Here is a 21,862-nt window from a genome sequence, read left to right as displayed (position 1 = left end):
TGTAGGGATCGAACCCGTGAAGTTGTTGTGTGAAATGTTCAAAGTTTCCAACATTTTTAAACCTCCAAATTGTTGCGGAAGCCCGCCAGTCAACCCGTTGTAGGATAAAGCATCCGTTACATTTCCCGTAATCTGGTTTCCCTCGAACCTGAGCCGTATTAATTTGCTACAATTTTTTATGGTACTTGGGACCGGGTCCGAAAAAGAGTTGTTATTCACCGAGAAGAAAAGCAACGATCCACTAAAGCATATATGGGTCGGTAAATGACCCGAGACCTATTGCTACCTAGTGAAAGTGTTTCCAGTTTCATTGTTAAGTTGTTTAGTTCTTCAGGAAACGAGCCCGTTAGAATGTTGACCGATAATGCCAAATCAAGAAGCGTTTTCAGCTTCCCTAACGCGATAGGAATGGAGCCCGAAAGTTGGTTTTGGTGTAGATACAATGATACGAGCCTGGTATAGTTTCCTATCGGGCCCGGGATTGAGCCCGTTAGAAAGTTGTCATAAAGGCGAAGATCGATGAGTGTTCTCGGGTTTCCGATGTTCGGAAGAATAGGCCCGGTTAATTGGTTCTTTTGCAAGTAAAGATATTCAATGTTGGTGAAGTTTTCAAAAGAACTTGGAATGGGCCCGGATAGTTTATTCTCCTGAAGATCAAGGAAATACAAATGGGCTAAGTGGCCCAATGAAATTGGGATTTGACCATCAAGATCATTAGACCCAAGATCAAGATTCTCGAGTGACCTTAGCTCACCTAGCTCTAACGGTATTCGGCCCGTGAGTTGATTACTTGAAAAGTTTAGATCTTTTAACCTTCTCAAGTATCGTATCTCCGATCGAATTGGGCCCGTTAACTGATTGTTACCAAGATTCAAACTTTCGAGACTCGATAAGGTCGAAAAATCGAAAAGATCAAGATTACCTTGCAAATTAAAATTCTCAAGACTGATACTTGTTATAGTGATGTTATTCTTGTTGCAGCCAATCCCGACCCAGCTTTTGCATGGGTCGGGCCCGACCCATGACGAAAGAAGTTTACTACTTTCATCATCGAGGCTTGATCTCCAATTTAGTAGGGTCTGGGCCACCGTATTGTTACCGATTTCGGGCTGCTGATCAGCTAGTAAAATAAAATTTGAAAAGAGGAGAATTATTTTTGATAGTTTCATTTTGTGGGCTAAAGATTTTTGGTACACTTGAACGAAGATAATAAGACATAATATTTTTGGTACACTTGAATGAAGATAATAAGAAATGAAACGGGATCAGGAGAAAACGCTCAAAAGTGTGAGAATGGTGAGAACGCATCCTGGCCCAACACGTGGTGCGGGACATGATCAGGGTCCGAGGGATATTTTTGTCTTTTCAATCTTCTTTTATTTTCCCAAAGCAGTATAATATTTTCTGGCGTCTAAGATTTTTTTGGCGTTGATGTGTGTAAAATGCAACATATAAATCACATCAATTAAGGCATAAAACTAACCCTTTTTAAGTACTAATGTTGGAAAAAGAGTGTTTTTGTCTTCCTTTTGTATTTCCAGGATGGAATGAGCTCAAATTCACAAAAGAAGCAAAAAGACAACTAATTCTAGCATAAATACAAGGAAAGGAATAAAAGTAGACTGCCCGGACCCTCAACGGCATCCTCCAAAGCAAAGAAGAGAAAACAGAAGCCTGAACACGCCCCGTGCTCAGCCAGCACGGGGCCGTGCCCAAGAAGCAGCATAAAAGACAAACTTGTAGAAGCTTCTATTGCCCACCACGGGGCCGTGTCCAGTGAGCACGGGGGCGTGGTGAAAGTACAGCAGGCGCATTAATTGTAATTGCGAATTACAATTAATGAGGAGAGAGAGTGTCAGACGGGCACGGGGGCGTGTCCAGCGGACACGGGGCCGTGCCCAGCCTTCTGTTCAGCCTATAAATAGGAGTGCTTGGTTTCATTCCATCTCATCCCTTGGCACACCACCTCTCTCACACTTCATCCACCACCCACCACCACCATAACACCATCATCCACCACCATCATCCATTGTCCATCGTAGAGTGTGTGAGTCGTCTCGGGATCCAAGATTGATAGTAAGAGTTCTTGACAATCAAGGCCATGTTTGCCTAAGTCTCTTACATCACTTGGTGAAGACAAGTGTTTAGTATAATACTTTTTATTTTTAATCTTTTGCACTTTTTATTTGGTTTTGTATTAATGACTTTAATAACTAGTTGCTTATGTTGAAGGTGATCTTTCCTTATCGTTTGTCCGTGGTGTCTTGGCATTATTTTACTGTCTATATAAAATAAAAGATTTTCACCATTCATATCTCCACGGTCTATAGGAGGTATGTTGGCTACCTGGTCGGGGGTTAAGGGAACGGTTTGGTAAGGATCTTGCCCTTGTTCAGCGTTTAGAGGTCCTGCAAGGGACCTGGGTCAAATTTAGTAGGATCTCCTTCAATGCCCATAGGTATTGGATGGCGGGGATCCAAACTCTTTGACCCCCTCATAAGTTAACTACTATTAATACTATAACCCGGCTATTTAGGACTGTATCCCTGCTGACTCAGACTACTTAGTCGAGGGTAACGTCACCGCCAAAAGCGGGGCCTACCATAATTTGCATTAATAACTTAATTCATTATCTTCCAATAATCCGACCCTTTAGGATTGTATCCTTGCTGACTCAAACTACTGGGTTGAGGGTAACGTCGCCTTCAAAAGAGGGGCCTACTACAATAACTAAGATAATCTCTTAAACAAGTGCAAAAGTGCGAAAATAATCAAAGGTTATACTAATACACGAGTCGGATCCAAGTGATTCATCTTGTCTATCTGTTTTTATTTTATTTTATTTTTCAGCATTTAGTTAGTTTTTATTTTCTTAGTTTAAAAACATTTTTCTCACTTTTTGATTTGATTAGACGTTGAGGATAAACCGGTATTAAAAGCTCTTGTGTCCTTGGACGACCTCGGTATCTTACCAACACAATACTACGTCCACGATGGGTGCACTTTCCCATATGTGTGTTTAGTGTTAGTGAATATCGTGTTTTTATAAATTTAAAACTTGGCTAAAGGTGTAAAAAGGGCTTAATTATACATATAAATTATATATACACCAACACACATCAAGTTTTTTGCGTCGTTGCCGGGGACACAAGGATTTTAAGAAAGTTAGGAATCAACGGCCTAATCATATTTTTATTTTTCTTTTTAATTTTTAGGATTTTTCTTAGTTTTTCAGCTTCTGCAGAGCTCAGCACGGGCCGTGCCCGCTGAACACGCCCCCGTGCTCAATCATTGGAACTGGCAATCCTGTTTTAAGTCAGACAGTAAGCTGAACACGGGGCCGTGTCCACTCAACACGCCCCCGTGCCCAAGATTCTCTTACTGAAAACAGAACCGTTAGATCCCGGCGGTTGGTAATTTCTGACACAACCATGAGTGATAGTAATTCTTTTTACTTTCGGCACTCTTATGGTATGTGGTGTCAATTATGTGGAGGCGAACATGAAGAATTAAAATGTTATTTTCTAAATTATAGGCCCCACTATATAGACCCACCGATTCCTTGTAACCTTAAGAGGGGCGAAAGTAAAAATAAGCACTATCTTTCCCTCGAATGCGCCCAGCCAGATATTCTAGGGGAAATGCTCCTTGACGAGTTATTTCAACTAGAAGAACTAATTCTAAATTGGTCAAAGGAACTTAGGAAGGATTTTATTGATCCACCCCAAGACGATGACCATGAGGAAATGTTGGAACCGCATTCCGACAACCTCGTTGCTCCCAAAAATACCTTCATACCTAGAAAAGACTTGGACGATAGTCGTCCCTGTGCCGATTGTGCCGTGAAGGACTCTCCATCGACTTCGTTCGATGCATACATAGACTTGAGCGATTCGGCATACACCTTCTTTAACGAGAGCCCGGGAAAGGGTTGGACTTGTCCACCTAGAATGAAAATAGGAATTACCCTCACCGATAACCTCTTGCGTTCTCGCCTTAGTATAGGACAATTAAGGTATCTTAGGCACTTTGGGGTTGTTCCAACAAATCAAGAACCACCCGATATAAATAAAATCCTTAGGAGCAACAAAATTCCATAAAACAGCCTCCCGACACGGGGCCGTGTCCGGTCAACACGACCCCGTGCTCACCCAGAAGATTCTCTGCTGATTTTGTCAGAATACGGACAAAATGTGTCAGGATTTTCTCTGCACACGGGGCCGTGCCCAGCGGACACGGGGCCGTGTCCAGCGTGCTGTCGTTTTCTTTAAATGCAGCCTGATTCCTGCTCATTTTTGACCACTTCACTAGACAGAGATTCCTGGGATCTTCACATATACCATCCTAGGTAAGTGCTAAAAGAAGGTTCCCAAGGACCATCTTGTCCCTTCCACTTTTGTTCATTTCCCCTTCTTTCAAAATTTTTCAAACATCTCCTCCATGGAAGCTTGGAAACCCCATGATTCCAACCTTCTATGTAAAGTTTGTAAGATTATTTGCTACGGATTCTTGTTTAAAGTTGATTTTATAACTTTGTTTTAAATTATCTAAGCTTAGACCACAGTTAAAAGATGTGAAAATAATTTAAAACCCAAGAATCCTTAGCCAAAAATCCTGCAGACAACTGGACACGGGGCCGTGCTCAGTGAGCACGGGGCCGTGTTCGAGGTGCTGTTTTAAATTTAGTTATCTTTGGTTTCTTTCACAGAAAATGGCCAGCAGAACTAGCGGATCATCTTCAAGAAATAACCGAAATGGGAGAAGGTCGTCTACGACAGAAGACTCCCTAGTAAACTACGTTACGCCTTAAGGGAAGCCATAGACGAAATGACGGGAGTAGAAGAAGCGTTAGTGGACCGTATTAATCATCTGACGGTGGGGTTGGAAGGCTGTCTTCGAGAAGTGAACCTCCTGCACCAGAGGTTAAACCTTCTCGCCTCCCCGCCTTTGGTTCCCGTAATAACCCAAAGAGCGTGGAATGTAGTGCCCGAGGTCATCATTCCGGCCGAATGGTATGCCATGCACCAAGGGCCTCAGCAAAGGGTGGTGCAAGGAGTCCCGGTGAATGTTCCTCCTCAAGCCACTGAAGAGAATGAAGCTGCTTTCTTCCTTCCAAGGGAGATAGAAGAGTGGCTTTGAACAATAACCGAGGAGCCATCGGCTAAAGGTCTTACTACATCGGGAAGCTATTCCCGAAATTTTCTTAAATAAGTGGAACCCTTTATGATGACCTCATGTATCCCCCTAGTTATTTAGTTAAAAACTATATGTAACTCTCTATGTTTGCAATGATATGATGGTTTCTAAGGTTTGATGGTTATTGATGAATAAAACACACTTATGGTGGTAATGGATGAAAAGGAGAACGAGAAAAATGGCCCCATGCACAAAGAACAGAGCAACCCGACACAAATCTCCATCACAGAAGGCTCAACACGGGCCGTGCCCAACCAACACGGCCCCGTGCTGAGCAACCTGCAGAAAAACGCCCAGTTCAGGTAAATGGACACGGGCCGTGTTCACCAGACACGCCCCCGTGTCCAGGCTTCTGTTTCATTTCTTTAATTTCTGTTACTGGCACCTGACCACGGGGCCGTGCCCGGTCACCACGGGGCCGTGTCCAGACTGCCAGTAACATAAATCTTTGCTTTTTAACACCACACCACACATCCAATCAACCTAAAAATTTATTTTTGGGACACATTGAGGACAATGTGTAATTTAAGTGTGGGGGGGAAGCTAACACTTTGAAATTTTGCAAGTCCTAACAACAAGCCTTACACAAAACTCTATTGGAACCGCTAAACACCCCAAATTTTTTTCAAAAATTTTCAATTTTTTTTTACTTGTCTAAAGTTTAAGTTGGGAATCACAAGATTAATAAGGTTATATTTTTATAAAATTTACAACCGAAAGCGTCGTGATAACAAGAACCAACATAAGAAAATTATGAAACGGCATAACAAGTCTAGTTAAAATTTAATTATATATACTTGATCACATTAAAAACCCATTCCCACAAAAGTGAGTTTTGAGCCTTTATTGAGCATACAAATTTACATCTTTAGACTAAATGCTCATTTTCCGTTTCTTGTGTGAATAGCCGCTTGGTTCTTACAACTCTAGAACTTGCCACGACGATTCATTCCCGGTCCTTACCAACTTAAACCCAAGTAAGTAAATGATGGAGGCATTAGGACTAACCATTTTTCTTTCTACACCATTATTTTTCAATTTTTTTTACCACCTACCCAAAATCCCCCTAGTTAACCCATTTGAGCCTAAACCTTTCATTTCATTACCCTAAAACCCTTTTTACCCACCAAAAACCTTTTTATTTTTCACCCCTTATTTTAGTAACAAAGCTCGGTTTTTCGCAAGCTCGTTCTTTTATGTGACTAAAATATATATATATATATATATATATATATATATATATATATATATATATATATATGATGAAGTTAAAAACAAACAAAGCTATACAAACAAAAGCTTGTTTGGAGAAATACTTCAAAATAAAAAGTCACTAAAAATTGTGTTACGAAAACCGACGCTTTTTACGCTTTTTGCCCTTTTACTAACCACTAACCCAACCACCCACCTTTAGCCCAAGCCTAACCCTTCACCCAAAAAGTCCTCTTGATATTTACAAATGTATAAAGTTAAAAAGGAGGAGGATTGATTGCTTGGCAAGCCTATGGAAGGTGTAAGCTCCATGCCGCTCTCGAGTGATTCACTAAAAATACACCTTCGGCCGAGTGTTGAGTGATTTCTCCCGTGAGGTATGTGAACTTGTATATAAATAAAATTTTAAAAAAGGCATGTTATGCCCAAATAAGTAATTTATCCTATGAAACGTTCTAAATAAATCATAACGAATAGGATTGTAAATAAATAAAAAAATAAAACCCAAAAAGATCTTGGATTCCCGACACTCTATGACAAGCCAAAAACATTCTTTTCTACCTATTCCATTTGGGAGTGTAAGCCACATTTAAAGAGTTTTGCTTGAGGACAAGCAAAAGTTCAAGTGTGGGGGTATTTGATGTGTGTAAAATGCAACATATAAATCACATCAATTAAGGCATAAAACTAACCCTTTTTAAGTACTAATGTTGGAAAAAGAGTGTTTTTGTCTTCCTTTTGTATTTCCAGGATGGAATGAGCTCAAATTCACAAAAGAAGCAAAAAGACAACTAATTCTAGCATAAATACAAGGAAAGGAATAAAAGTAGACTGCCCGGACCCTCAACGGCATCCTCCAAAGCAAAGAAGAGAAAACAGAAGCCTGAACACGCCCCGTGCTCAGCCAGCACGGGGCCGTGCCCAAGAAGCAGCATAAAAGACAAACTTGTAGAAGCTTCTATTGCCCACCACGGGGCCGTGTCCAGTGAGCACGGGGGCGTGGTGAAAGTACAGCAGGCGCCTTAATTGTAATTGCGAATTACAATTAATGAGGAGAGAGAGTGTCAGACGGGCACGGGGGCTTGTCCAGCGGACACGGGGCCGTGCCCAGCCTTCTGTTCAGCCTATAAATAGGAGTGCTTGGTTTCATTCCATCTCATCCCTTGGCACACCACCTCTCTCACACTTCATCCACCACCCACCACCACCATAACACCATCATCCACCACCATCATCCATTGTCCATCGTAGAGTGTGTGAGTCGTCTCGGGATCCAAGATTGATAGTAAGAGTTCTTGACAATCAAGGCCATGTTTGCATAAGTCTCTTACATCACTTGGTGAAGACAAGTGTTTAGTATAATACTTTTTATTTTTAATCTTTTGCACTTTTTATTTGGTTTTGTATTAATGACTTTAATAACTAGTTGCTTATGTTGAAGGTGATCTTTCCTTATCGTTTGTCCGTGGTGTCTTGGCATTATTTTACTGTCTATATAAAATAAAAGATTTTCACCATTCATATCTCCACGGTCTATATGGAGGTATGTTGGCTACCTGGTCGGGGGTTAAGGGAACGGTTTGGTAAGGGTCTTGCCCTTGTTCAGCGTTTAGAGGTCCTGCAAGGGACCTGGGTCAAATTTAGTAGGATCTCCTTCAATGCCCATAGGTATTGGATGGCGGGGATCCAAACTCTTTGACCCCCTCATAAGTTAACTACTATTAATACTATAACCCGGCTATTTAGGACTGTATCCCTGCTGACTCAGACTACTTAGTCGAGGGTAACGTCACCGCCAAAAGCGGGGCCTACCATAATTTGCATTAATAACTTAATTCATTATCTTCCAATAATCCGACCCTTTAGGATTGTATCCTTGCTGACTCAAACTACTGGGTTGAGGGTAACGTCGCCTTCAAAAGAGAGGCCTACTACAATAACTAAGATAATCTCTTAAACAAGTGCAAAAGTGCGAAAATAATCAAAGGTTATACTAATACACGAGTCGGATCCAAGTGATTCATCTTGTCTATCTGTTTTTATTTTATTTTATTTTTCAGCATTTAGTTAGTTTTTATTTTCTTAGTTTAAAAACATTTTTCTCACTTTTTGATTTGATTAGACGTTGAGGATAAACCGGTATTAAAAGCTCTTGTGTCCTTGGACGACCTCGGTATCTTACCAACACTATACTACGTCCACGATGGGTGCACTTGCCCATATGTGTGTTTAGTGTTAGTGAATATCGTGTTTTTATAAATTTAAAACTTGGCTAAAGGTGTAAAAAGGGCTTAATTATACATATAAATTATATATACACCAACACACATCAAGTTTTTTGCGCCGTTGCCGGGGACACAAGGATTTTAAGAAAGTTAGGAATCAACGGCCTAATCATATTTTTATTTTTCTTTTTAATTTTTAGGATTTTTCTTAGTTTTTCAGCTTCTGCAGAGCTCAGCACGGGCCGTGCCCGCTGAACACGCCCCCGTGCTCAATCATTGGAACTGGCAATCCTGTTTTAAGTCAGACAGTAAGCTGAACACGGGGCCGTGTCCACTCAACACGCCCCCGTGCCCAAGATTCTCTTACTGAAAACAGAACCGTTAGATCCCGGCGGTTGGTAATTTCTGACACAACCATGAGTGATAGTAATTCTTTTTACTTTCGGCACTCTTATGGTATGTGGTGTCAATTATGTGGAGGCGAACATGAAGAATTAAAATGTTATTTTCTAAATTATAGGCCCCACTATATAGACCCACCGATTCCTTGTAACCTTAAGAGGGGCGAAAGTAAAAATAAGCACTATCTCTCCCTCGAATGCGCCCAGCCAGATATTCTAGGGGAAATGCTCCTTGACGAGTTATTTCAACTAGAAGAACTAATTCTAAATTGGTCAAAGGAACTTAGAAGAAAAGGAACAAAAGTGATATGCCCGACTCCCAGACAACATCTCCCCTAGCAAAACAGAGAAGCCAGAAGACTGAACACGCCCCGTGCTCAGGGAGCACGGGGCCGTGCCCAAGAAGCAGCAGAAAAGACAAACCTATAGAAGCTTCTATTGCCCACCACGGGGCCGTGCCCAGCGGACACGGGGGCGTGGTCAAGTTGCTGCAGACGCATTTATTGTAATTGCGAATTACAATTAATGAAGAGAGAGAGTGTCAGATGGACACGGGGCCGTGCCCAGGCTTCTGTTCAGCCTATAAATAGGAGTGCTTGGAGCTCTTGCAACTCATCCCTTGGCACACCACCTCTCTCACACTTCACCCACCACCCACCACCACCATAACACCATTATCCACCACCATCATCCATTGTCCATTATAGAGTGTGTGAGTCGTCTCAGGATCCAAGATTGATCGTAAGAGTTCTTGACAATCAAAGGCCATGTTTGCCTAAGTCTCTTACATCACTTGGTGAAGACAAGTGTTTAGTATAATACTTTTTATTTTTAATCTTTTGCACTTTTTAATTGGTTTTGTATTAATGACTTTAATTACTAGTTTCTTATGTTGAAGTCGATTCTTCCTTATCGTATGTCCGTGGTGTCTTGGCGTTATTTTACTATCTATATAAAATAAAAGATTTTCACCATTCATATCTCCACGGTCTATATGGAGGTATGTTGGCTACCTGGTCGGGGGTTAAGGGAACAGTTTGGTAAGAGTCTTGCCATTGTTCAGTGTATAGATCCTGCAAAGGACCTGGGTCAAATTTAGTAGGACCTCCTTCAATACCCAAAGGTATTGGATGGCGGGGGTCCAAACTCTTTGATCCCCTCATAAGTTAAACTACTATTAAAACTTTAACCCGGCTACTTATGTATCCCTGCTGACTCAGACTACTTCGCCGAGGGTAACGTCGCCTTCAAAAGAGGGGCCTACCACATTATGCATTAATAACTTAATTAATTATCTTTGAATAATCCGACCCTTTAGGATTGTATCCTTGCTGACTCAAACTACTGGGTTGAGGGTAACGTCACCTTCAAAAGAGGGGCCTACTACAATAACTAAGATAATCTCTTAAACAAGTGCAAAAGTGCGAAACTAATCAAAGGTTACACTAACACACGAGTCGGATCCAAGTGATTCATCTTGTCTATCTGTTTTTATTTTTATTTTATTTTTCAGCATTTTAGTTAGTTTTATTTTCTTAGTTTAAAATCTTTTTCTAACATTTTGATTTGATTAGACGTTGAGGATAAACCGGTACTAAAAGCTCTTGTGTCCTTGGACGACCTCGGTATCTTACCAACACTATACTACGTCCACGATGGGTGCACTTGCCCATATGTGTGTTTAGTGTTAGTAAATATCGTGTTTTATAAATTTAAAACTTGACTAAAAGTGTAAAAAGGGCTTAAAATATACATCTAATATATATAACACCTCGCACACATCAGTAGCGCTACTTAGGTTTGGCACCCTCACCCCGTACCAGAGAGGACGGGTGTGAACTAATGACCCAGTCATGTCTAGTGTATTGATAGGAGCACTGGGGAACGGGCAAAACATACATCAGGAGCCGTCTTGTTCAGTATCGAGATATTATCAACATTGAAATCAATGAACGGAATTAAACACTTGGTAACTAACGTTTTCGTAAAAATATGAACTCACCAGCGTTGTCTGATACACTTGTTGCATGCTCGCAGGTCGTTAGGTACAATGGACAAGGAACTTGCTATCTGGGGTTGCTGGAGTGGTCATGGGTCGAACTGATTGGATACACATGACAGGCTTATTGATTTTCATACATTTGGTTTTGAAAACATTTAAACAATGGTTTACTTATTGCTTCCGTGAACTTGTTGGATTTTATTAAACTTATTATTTGATACATTTTTATTTATAATTGACAACTCCATTTGAAATCTTGTTGTGAGTTCAGTATGATTAGTGGCTAGATCCTGGTATGTCACACGCCTACCGGGGTTTCCGCATGTGGTATTTTGGGGTTGTGACAGTTTGGTATCAGAGCCACTGGTTATAGTGAACTTGGTTTTAAAAACTTTTTTATAAAACCAGACTATAACCGAACAATTCTGAAAACGAGAATACAACCATGACACTCAGCTCCAGATTGCAAGGTTCGTCTTTTTCACCTGTTGCATACATTACATGGCTAGTACATATTTGTTTATAATGTAGCGTACAGACACACGCTTGTCACTATAGCATGATTACATGAATTGCTTGCTTACATTAGGATGCATTGGTAGTATGTCATAGTCTTGAGATTTCTGTGATCTTATCGTTTTGATAACCTCTGTTTGGCATTCGAGTCTGAGGAACCATTTGACATGAGTTAGGAGGAACTGAGATGAGCATGCAAATCGCAATATTATTGTGGGTGCACACATAATAATAATGTGGGGTGCATGTAAGTCTGAGTGAGGCTTAACAAGTGAAAAAGGGTTCTGCTCTGTTATTCGATCAATGTGAAACGTAACAAGTCTATAGGAGTCATAGCAGTGATTATCTCCTACTCGAACATGATCTTTTCACTCCTCTCTGAATCCTTTCGAACCTCGATGCTATCGAGTACTACTCGAACACTCATCTGAACGTCTAGCGAACTGTGTAGAAGGATAGGTGCTGGTACGAACGTCTCTGAGTTGGATGCCACAGCGTCGAATGATTGGTCTATACCTTTCTCACTTATCTTCGTTTGCTGGAACTTAACATATTGACGCCTTAGATCCCGAAGTGCGCTCACTTCTGCAGCACTCTAGCAACATACCGTGTATTACTCAACCAACTTGCAAGAACGATGGACAAGAGGATGAACGTAGTGCTTTACCGACCTCAGCATTAGAACGACCCTGATTACCGGCAGCGAACACCAGCAAATTGACTTCAACCGAATCCTTTACCCTAGTCAGCGACTTATGGGAATCAACTCTTACGAATCAATCAGGGCATAAACGATGACAATTGACCATAGGATGGAATGGGTAACTGCCAGCACAATGAGTAGTGCCTTAGGACGTGACGCAGAATGTGAAAGGATGAACCCTGTTGATGGAAGATCGTAGGGCTCCGTTTCAAGCAACGATAGTAGAGGCAACAGACACGGCAACATCAAGGTACTCGTAATCGTAGCCGACAGTATGAAAATGATGGTGCCTACGACATGGATTGGCCGTTGTTAAATCAAGACGACAACAACCAAGGGAACGACGGCAGTACTGGAAATTCTCGTAACTAAAACAACAACACCGGAAATGATGCTCGTGGAAGGGCATTTAGGATTGGCATGGGCGACGCCAGGAATATAGCAACATGGTGGTCTGCACATTCTTGGTAACTAATCACTTCATCTCTGTTCTGTTTCACCCTGATGCTTCTTGAAACCAAAACTGTTGTGGAATCGGCTGACGGCAAGTCAATTGAAACCTCATATGTTTGTTGGGATGCAAACTTGACCTTGTGGGACAAGTGTTCGACATCGACCTTCCTTCTACTATCCTTGATGGTTTCGATGCAGTAGTTAGTGTGGATTGGTTATCCAGATATCGCGCAGATATACCCAGTGAGGAGAAAATTCTGCGTATCCCACTCCCTAGTGGAGAATCGTCGTCTGTCCTAAAATGTCAGAGGAGTGTAAAGGTTAGCATCATTTCAGCAATGAAAGCCCAGAAGTGTCTATGGAGGGATTACCCTACTATATTGGCAACAGTTACTAATGTTAAGGCTAAGGAAAAGAGGATCGAGGATCCACCAATTATTCGTGATTCCTCCCAGTGTGCTACTCGAGGAACATTCAGGTTTACTTCCACAACTGTTAGGTAGAATCTCAATTTGATCTCGCGCCAGAGGCAACCCTGATTACCTGTACTCCTTACCGTCTTGCACCAGGAGGGTTGCAAGAACCGATTAATCTACTACAGGAATTGTTGGATAGGAGTTTTGTCGGACCCAGTTTTTTGCTTTGGGGAGCCCCAGTTATATCCGTGAAGATAAGCCTTTTCGTATGTGTAGTGATTAACGAGAACTCAACAAGGTGACAGTAAAGAACTGTTCGCCTCGACCATGTATTGATAACCTGTTGACCAGTTGCGAGGGTCAAGCTCCTATTCGAGGGTTGACTAGTGAATGAACTATCATCAGATGGAAGTCCAAGTGGAGAATGTTCCTAGAACGGCATATCGAACGCAATACGGCCATTTCGACTTTGTACACCATGATCATTGGGTTGATCAACACACCAGCAGCTTTATGGACCACAAGAATCGACCGTGTTTGTTGATGACGTTTTGGGCGGCATTTGTATTTTATTTTAGAACTCCTGAGGGAGGAGCCACTACGCCCAAAGTCTTGTTAAAGGTAACTTCTGGATTCAAGAGGTACATTTTTGGACATATAAGCAACGAAGTGGGAATACCCGTGGATCTTGCCAAGATTCATTTTGTTAGAAACTGGTCAACACCAAAGATCCCTTCGAGGATACAGCAATCCCTTTAGCACAACAGGGTGATGTGCTCGTGGAAGACAAAACAGGAGGACGTCTTTTTCAGTTTCGAACCCCAACTTTGCAATGCACTGAGCATCGCCTTTGCCCGAGGGTGCGGGTGATCTAGTGGTATACCATGATGGTTCGAATCAGAATCCCAGTTACATGCTGATGCGACACGAGAAAGTGATGGCTTATGTGGTGGATTTACAGGAAGAATTGCACAAATCACAACCTGCGGTGGAAGCTATGGTCTTTGGATTTAAGTTGGAGGCATTACTTGGACGGTACCAAATGTGCTACTTAGACCGATCACAAGGGCCTCCCGTGTACCCTTGTTTCGAAAGAGCTAAACATGTGATGGCATCGTTAGATGGAACTTTTGAATGATTTCAACTGTGAAACCTAAACGTGTACGAGCTTCACAGCACACCATCGACTCTAACCTACCTGATCAGATCCGCTCTGCTCGAACCAAAGCGTGAAAGGACGAGAACCTCCAGTTGAATCCGCGCGGGGCGTGGAAAAAAACAACTTGTATCTAAAACCGGGCGATATCCACTACTTCATGGAATGAATATGGATCCCACTATACGGCAACCGTAGGGAACTTGTGTTGGGCGAAGCACACCAGCCTCGATATTCTAGTCGTCTGGGTTTTGATAGGAGATATTAGGATCTATAAATCTTGTACTGGCGACCGGGCATGAAGGCCCACATAGCCAAGTATGTGAACGATGTTTGACTTGTGTGAAAGTCAAGGTGGAATATCAGAAACCTTCAGCTTTGTGTCAGCAACTGGAAACACCCATATGGGAATGAGAACAGACTCCCATGGATTTTTTCACTGGCCTACTTCAAACCAGAAACAGAGACGATATCACCTGGATGATCGTTGATTGTCTCATGTAACCCGTACACTTCCGTGCAATCAAGGAAAATTGACAAGTCCTCATATCCTGCAATACACAACACCCTTGGCTCACATCTAGACATGGGCATTGCTTATCACCGTAGGACGAATGGTAAACGAACCATCCTGACACTCGAAGACATGCTGCGAGCATGTGTGTGATTGACTTTGGTAAAAATTGGAAGGACATTTACCTTTGGTTGAGTCCTACTGCAGCGGATACCATTCTAGTATTCTGACAGCTCTGTTTGAGGCATTGCATGGACGATAATGCCAATCTCCTTGTTGGACTAAGGTGGGTGACAACCTAATCACAGATCCAGGACTTGTACTCGAAACTCTTGGGAAGATTGTTTACATCGGAAATCGTATGGCGGCAACGCGTGACCGCCAGAAAGGCTGATAAACTTAGGAAACACTGGGAGTTCGCTATAGGCAAACGTGTCATAATTGAAAGTCTCACCCTCGGAGGGTGCGGTACGCTATGGAAAACGTGGCCAGCATAGTTTATGATACGTTGGGACATTCGGAATTCTGGAAAGAATCGATGACATGGCTCACAAACTCGAGTTACCTGCTGAATTGGGTAATGTTCATGATGTCTTCCATGTTTCGCAATTAAAGAAGTGTTTGTCTGATGAAACACTTGTGGTATCACTCCAAGAATTGAAGATCAACGACAAATTGCAGTTTGTCGAAGAACCCATCGAAATTATGGATCGGGAAGTCAAGGTCCGTAAGCATAGTCGAATCCCGATCGTGAGAGTTCGTTGGAATTCAAGACGTGGACCAGAGTTCACGTGGGAACGCGAGGATCTGAAGAAGCTCAAGTATCCTCAACTTTTCCCAACTGACCAATCTAATCCTGATGCAACTGGTGAATTTCAGGACGAAATTCCCTTTCAAGTTGGGGATGATGTCGCACCCGAAGAAAATCCATAGTCATCCTGATTTATCACTCCACTCATCTGAGTTGCTTGTTGCTTATCAAATTTCGGGACGAAATTTCTTTCAAGTTGGGGATGATGTGACAACCCGAACTTTCAAGGTTAGTATTTCTTGATTTCCTTGACTCCTAACTTACACAGTTACGTTTTATGCCTCGGTATCTATTAATTAAGTGTATGTTACATTAAACACATGATGGCTCTATGGGACTAATTATTTTATTATTGTAAATTGTTATATTTGATGATCGGTTAAGTCTAGCCATACACTTTTTTCCCTTCAGCCATACACCCTTTGAATCACATGGACTCTCATCGGCCCAAATCTAAGCCCAAACCACATCTGGACTCCCTCATTGGCGGATACACATTAGATAAATAGTTGATTATCATTAACTAACAACCACGCAAATTACAAGACCCTCATATACTTCTCTTTTCCTCTCCTTGAACATGACGGCGACCTTTCCTCCATCTTGAAGTTCTCTTTTCGATTTCGTCTCGCATCTCGGTTAGTATCACCTTTTCTGTTTGTTGTAATTCCCCGATTATATTTAATTGTTGAGTATTTGTTAGTTAGGGCTAAGAGTTTGTATACATAACGTGATTTTGTGGGTCGGATCAAATGCTTGATGTGGTTGGATCGAACTTATTAGCATAAATGTCTATGATGAACAACTAAGTAAACTGGGGTTGCATGTTAACAGATTCGTGACTAAAAAAAAAGAAAAGAAAGTTACGGGTTTAATATAAAGTTTAATGTTTACGGAATCGGTTCGGTTAATTGTTAGTAATGTTAGCCGTTGCCTACTGAAGAAAAGATTGTTGCTATGCATGAGTAGGAGGTAATATTATTGCATTTAAATCCTTGTCTGCATGATGATCGAGTTAATGGCTTAGTTGATTGCTAGGGTTATTTGAAGCAGTTCACTAAGATGATTGTATAATTTAAATGTTAAATTATTGGGGATGAGTCGAATATTATGGGAAGGGAGAACTGACTTCTTAATTCATGGTAGGTGTAACCAAACACATAATGAACACGCACGTTAACGTATCGAACTAGCGAAACAGCGGGCTGTGCAACTTGTTATCGCTTGTTGCTGAAGTCGCACACTTCCGAGCCGCACACTCCGGAGGAAAATGCACATGTCAGGGTGTGGGCCGGGGCTGTCGGGGTGCATTAGCTGGGCTCGCACGCTTCTTGACGGGCTGTAAGTAGATGGGTTGCACAACAGACCCAATTGCACACTTGGCGGGGCTTTATGTAGTCTAAATTGTACATGGGTCGATATGCACTAGCAAAGGGTATGGAAGGTTATTTGTGAATGTAGTTAATATAGTTAGCTGAATTAAGAAGTACTGGATTTGTGATGCAAAGGGGACAAGGGTTGAGTGGGCCGAAGTCCCCTCTCACTAGGGTATTGCATGACCCTACATACGTGTACTTACGTTTATTATATACTAGGTCGCATGTAACGGACTTAACATTTAACGCGTAGAAGTACGTAATCATAGACCGAGCAAAACTAAGGTGAGTTCACTACTCTTGAGCATGTCACACCCCCAATTTCCACGTGTCACCGGTGGGCCCGGTGTGGGGTACAGTGACGTAGTTGGCATCGTCATAGACAATCCACACAATATAATAATGCACAGCGGAAGCAGAATAGAAACATTTCAACTTTTAAATAAAGCGTAATAATAAATATCACAGTAGTTGAAATGGATCCACAGGCGGATCAATAAAATAAGATAAAATAATAGTTCAACAGATAAATGTCGTCCGAGTTTGCGAGACTATTGTGGACGCTCTCTAGGAAACAGCCAGCCTATTTCCGTATAGTACCTGCACTTAATCTTTTGGGAAAAATACGTCAGTTTACACTGGTAAATACAAATCAACCGACTCATTTTGAAAATGATTTAAAATTTATTTAAATGCACAAGGCATAAATATTTTATTAACTTGGGATAATTATATAATATAAACTTGTGAACGATTTACATGCACTTATATCTCTGGTGGCCCGGGATCTACTGTCCGGGCTAGAGATTTAATTGACACACCACATCAAAGAGTTATACACGACCAGTCACACCCCCAATTTCCACGTGTCACCGGTGGGCCCGGTGTGGGGTACAGTGACGTAGTTGGCATCGTCATAGACAATCCACACAATATAATAATGCACAGCGGAAGCAGAATAGAAACATTTCAACTTTTAAATAAAGCGTAATAATAAATATCACAGTAGTTGAAATGGATCCACAGGCGGATCAATAAAATAAGATAAAATAATAGTTCAACAGATAAATGTCGTCCGAGTTTGCGAGACTATTGTGGACGCTCTCTAGGAAACAGCCAGCCTATTTCCATATAGTACCTGCACTTAATCTTTTGGAAAAATACGTCAGTTTACACTGGTAAATACAAATCGACCGACTCATTTTGAAAATGATTTAAAATTTATTTAAATGCACAAGGCATAAATATTTTATTAACTTGGGATAATTATATAATATAAACTTGTGAACGATTTACATGCACTTATATCTCTGGTGGCCCGGGATCTACTGTCCGGGCTAGAGATTTAATTGACACACCACATCAAAGAGTTATACACGACGGGTGTACGCCTACACCCCGTGCTCTGGTCGTGGCCATCTCGTAAGATAATGCCAAGGATATCCGGGACATGGTCAATAACCCCCCAAAGCCTTTAAGTAAGACAAGACTGTTTAAACGAAATCACACAAGCTATTCAAGACTGAACACCCATAGGGAGCAGGACTTGTGCGCCCGATCAAGCGGTATTTTAATTACCGTACCCCAAGCCCGTATAGGGAAAATAAGTCAAAATGTATTTACCTGAGCAAGTATAAGTCACAAACGATAAGTGGTGATAGCTTTTACCGGGCTTCCTAATCTGGAACAAAGGTTTATAATTAACCTATTAGATTCCTAACGGCCTTTTATTTAAGCTTAAGCTTTGACCGGTTAGTTTTAGGAATGATACGGTTTACGCACGATTAAGCGAAAGACCGGATAGAATGTGATTTAGACCCGACAAGTTTGAATACTTGTATAATATGGGTATACTAAATACATTCTGGATTTTGAAATAAAAATGATATTGTTTGACCCGTTTCGGTCAATTTACGCAAACTAGTTACGTAAACCGAACCGAACGCGAAAACGGCGTTACGGGTAGACCAAAGATTCAAATGCAAGTTTCCTGAAGTAATATGCTTAGAATATGATATTATATCAGTAAGTTATGTCCTATATTGCCCGGGATAATTTTAAACTCAATTTATGCCTTAGAAGGGCATTTTGGTCATTTAAAAGATAATAAAAGGGTAAAATTAGAAATCTGAGTTGCGGGTCTGGTTCATACAGTAAATATACTTAATATAACATATTATATCAGTAGGGTATGACCCATATACCAATATATCATTTAAAACCAAACTATGCACCGTAGGGGTAATTTAGTAATTTCACAAGGGCTAAAAATGCCAAAACTGGAAACCTGAGTTCAAAATATCATACTTACTGTTATTATATGAAAATATGTGGTTTACATCAGTAGGTATAAGTTTTGTGGGTTTAAAACAAGTATAACGCTTACTAAGCGCTTAAAACGCTAAAAATACGATTTAAGGGCGTTTTCGGGTTTTCACAGTAAATCTGAGATTTTTATATTTCCAGAATACTTAAAATAATTTATTCATCATATAAAATCAGTAGAAAAAGGTTTCGGGTCAAACGGAGGTGTAAAACTCTTTTTATGGCTAAAACGGTCAAAACCGACATAAGCCGAAATGGCTAGGTGATCTAGGATCCGTTCAGCCAAAAATTAATTAAAAATCACCAAAATTCCCAGAATATTATATATAATCAGTTGGTAAAAAGTTTCGTGTCAAAATGTGGCCAGAAACGGGTTCTACGCAAAAAGGACCGTTTATGTAAATTTATAATATAGTTTTACGCTAATGGCCATAACTCACAATCTGGACCACCAACTGATCCGAAACTTTCGGTGCAAGTTTATATAATAAAAATAAAGATTTCTATCCTTTCACTTTTCCAAAAAATCCCGTTTTAAATCAAAAAGGGCAAAATAGTCAACTTTATGCATAAACCGGAAACAAGCATTCGAATAGGCTAAACATAGACTCAATCAACGAAAATTCCAGAAGGTTTAACTACAATAAAAATAGTCAAAAATACTTTCCAAAACAGATCTTGAACATGCATGTACGAATCCGAATCGATAGTCTACGAAATAATCGTTTTACAAGACTTTCGGTTCCGATTCGTGGCTATACTATAGAGTGTCGAGTTGATGATGATTAAAACACATTTATATATATGTTACAAGTTATTTTCAATGATCAATCAGGTTGCATGTCATCTATATCATTAATCATGTCATTTTTCGCAAAAATCACTTCTGTTGACTTTTTAGAATTAGGTTTGACTCGACATTAAGCATGCATGTAGTGGGAATCAGTTAGTACCCTTTAGAGGGTTTGTTTCCCACATAAATACTAATCTATAACAAGTTTCAATTCGAGAAATTACTGAAAGAAATCCGTTTAATCAGAAAGTCAAAGGTTATGAACACCCAGTTTGACTTTTAGCAATTAACACAACAAGAATGGATCAAAGAACGAATTGAAGGCTTACAAGAGTCCTATAGATGTTAAATGGTCACTAGGAGTCGGCCTTGTTGATCAGAATCCCTCCAGAAAGCTTGCTTGAAGTGTTCTTGAGAGCTCTTGAGAGAATGCTCCTTGTTCTTCACTTGCAAATGATCAAAATGAGATCAATTCTTGTTTTAAATCAGTATTTTCGAGCTTACTGTAGTTGTAGGCTTGCATGAAATGTTATTGGTGATTGTGGAGGCAAGTTACAGCTGTTTGTCACTCAAATTCGGACCCAAATCAACCCAAATTCGATTTTCTGCACCTGATAGTCCCACGCGGCCCGCCTGGGTCTGTCCAGGCGGGTCGCCTGACCTGCTGTTCAGCCAAACATCTTTCAAACATTGACAGCTTTGACCCCTGAACTTGTACGTGATGTTTCGGCTACTTTTCTCGACCCGTAAACCCCCAAACTTGGTTTTTAAGGACCTTAGGACTTTTACCAACATGGTAATGCCCTCGGATAACTTTGCGCTCAACCGAAAAGCCCTGAAATTCGACGTTGACGCTTCTAGTCCCTTAAGTACGGTTTTGGCCATAACTTTCTCATACGTTGACGAAACTTCATGAAATTTTTACCACATATTCTAGTGAGTATATTTTAGCTATACAAAGCTTCGGGTCTGCCAAAAGTTCACTCAGAGGTATAAATTAAACATGTTGACACTTTTGGCCCCTATAGTTTACAATACTTCACTTTTAGGCAATTTCCGCGTCGTATGATCCATGAACCATCCGTTAAAGGTTATAAACATTATGTGGGGTTATCATAGAGCCTATTTCTCCATTGTCGACACTTTGGACCCTTACGTTCCATAGTTTTCACGGTTTGTCACTTTTAGTCCCTTTAAAGTATGTTTTCACATAACGGAACCTTATGACACGTGTCAAGACATTATTGGACGAAATTTTTCGAGGTGTTACATCCTCACCCCCTTAAAGGAAATCTCGACCCCGAGATTTATTCAAACAAATGGGGATATTTCTCTTGCATCGTGGATTCCACTTCCCACGTGTATTCGGGACCTCTACGGGCATCCCATTTGACCTTAACAATAGGCACGTGCTTCCTTCGAAGCTTCTTTACCTGTCGATCCTCAATCGACAAAGGTTTCTCAACAAACTTTAGACTTTCGTCTATGTGTATATCTGTATGCGGTATAACCAGTGAATCGTCAGCGAAACACTTCTTTAAGTTACAGATGTGAAACACATTATGAATGGCACTAAGCTCTTCAGGCAAGTTTAACTTGTAAGCGACTGCCCCGACACGTTCGATTATCTCGAAAGGTCCTATGTATCTCGGGCTCAGCTTGCCTTTCTTTCCAAATCTCATCACACCTTTCCAAGGTGATACTTTGAGCAACACTTTTTCACCCACATCAAAGTGAAAATCTTTGCGCTTAGGATCCGCATA

At 41.0% G+C, this 21,862-nt stretch overlaps 1 protein-coding gene across 1 annotated transcript in view; it reads right to left on the bottom strand.

The window, feature by feature from the left end:
* Positions 1-1,169, bottom strand: part of LOC110944182 (probable leucine-rich repeat receptor-like protein kinase At1g35710) — a 1,220-nt gene extending 51 nt beyond the window's left edge. Inside the window, exons 1-2 of the mRNA XM_022185894.1 lie at positions 220-1,169; positions 1-148 (exon numbers count right to left, since the gene is read on the bottom strand). The exon at positions 1-148 is cut by the window's left edge and continues 51 nt beyond it. Of these exons, the coding sequence (XP_022041586.1) occupies positions 1-148; positions 220-1,169 (1,098 nt within the window). The remainder of the gene's footprint in view (positions 149-219) is intronic.
* Positions 1,170-21,862: the final 20,693 nt, after the last annotated feature.

The sequence above is a fragment of the Helianthus annuus genome, chromosome 5 (genome assembly GCF_002127325.2).
Source record: "Helianthus annuus cultivar XRQ/B chromosome 5, HanXRQr2.0-SUNRISE, whole genome shotgun sequence".
Classification (NCBI taxonomy): domain Eukaryota; kingdom Viridiplantae; phylum Streptophyta; class Magnoliopsida; order Asterales; family Asteraceae; genus Helianthus; species Helianthus annuus.
This window is presented reverse-complemented; position numbering and strand designations above follow the sequence as displayed.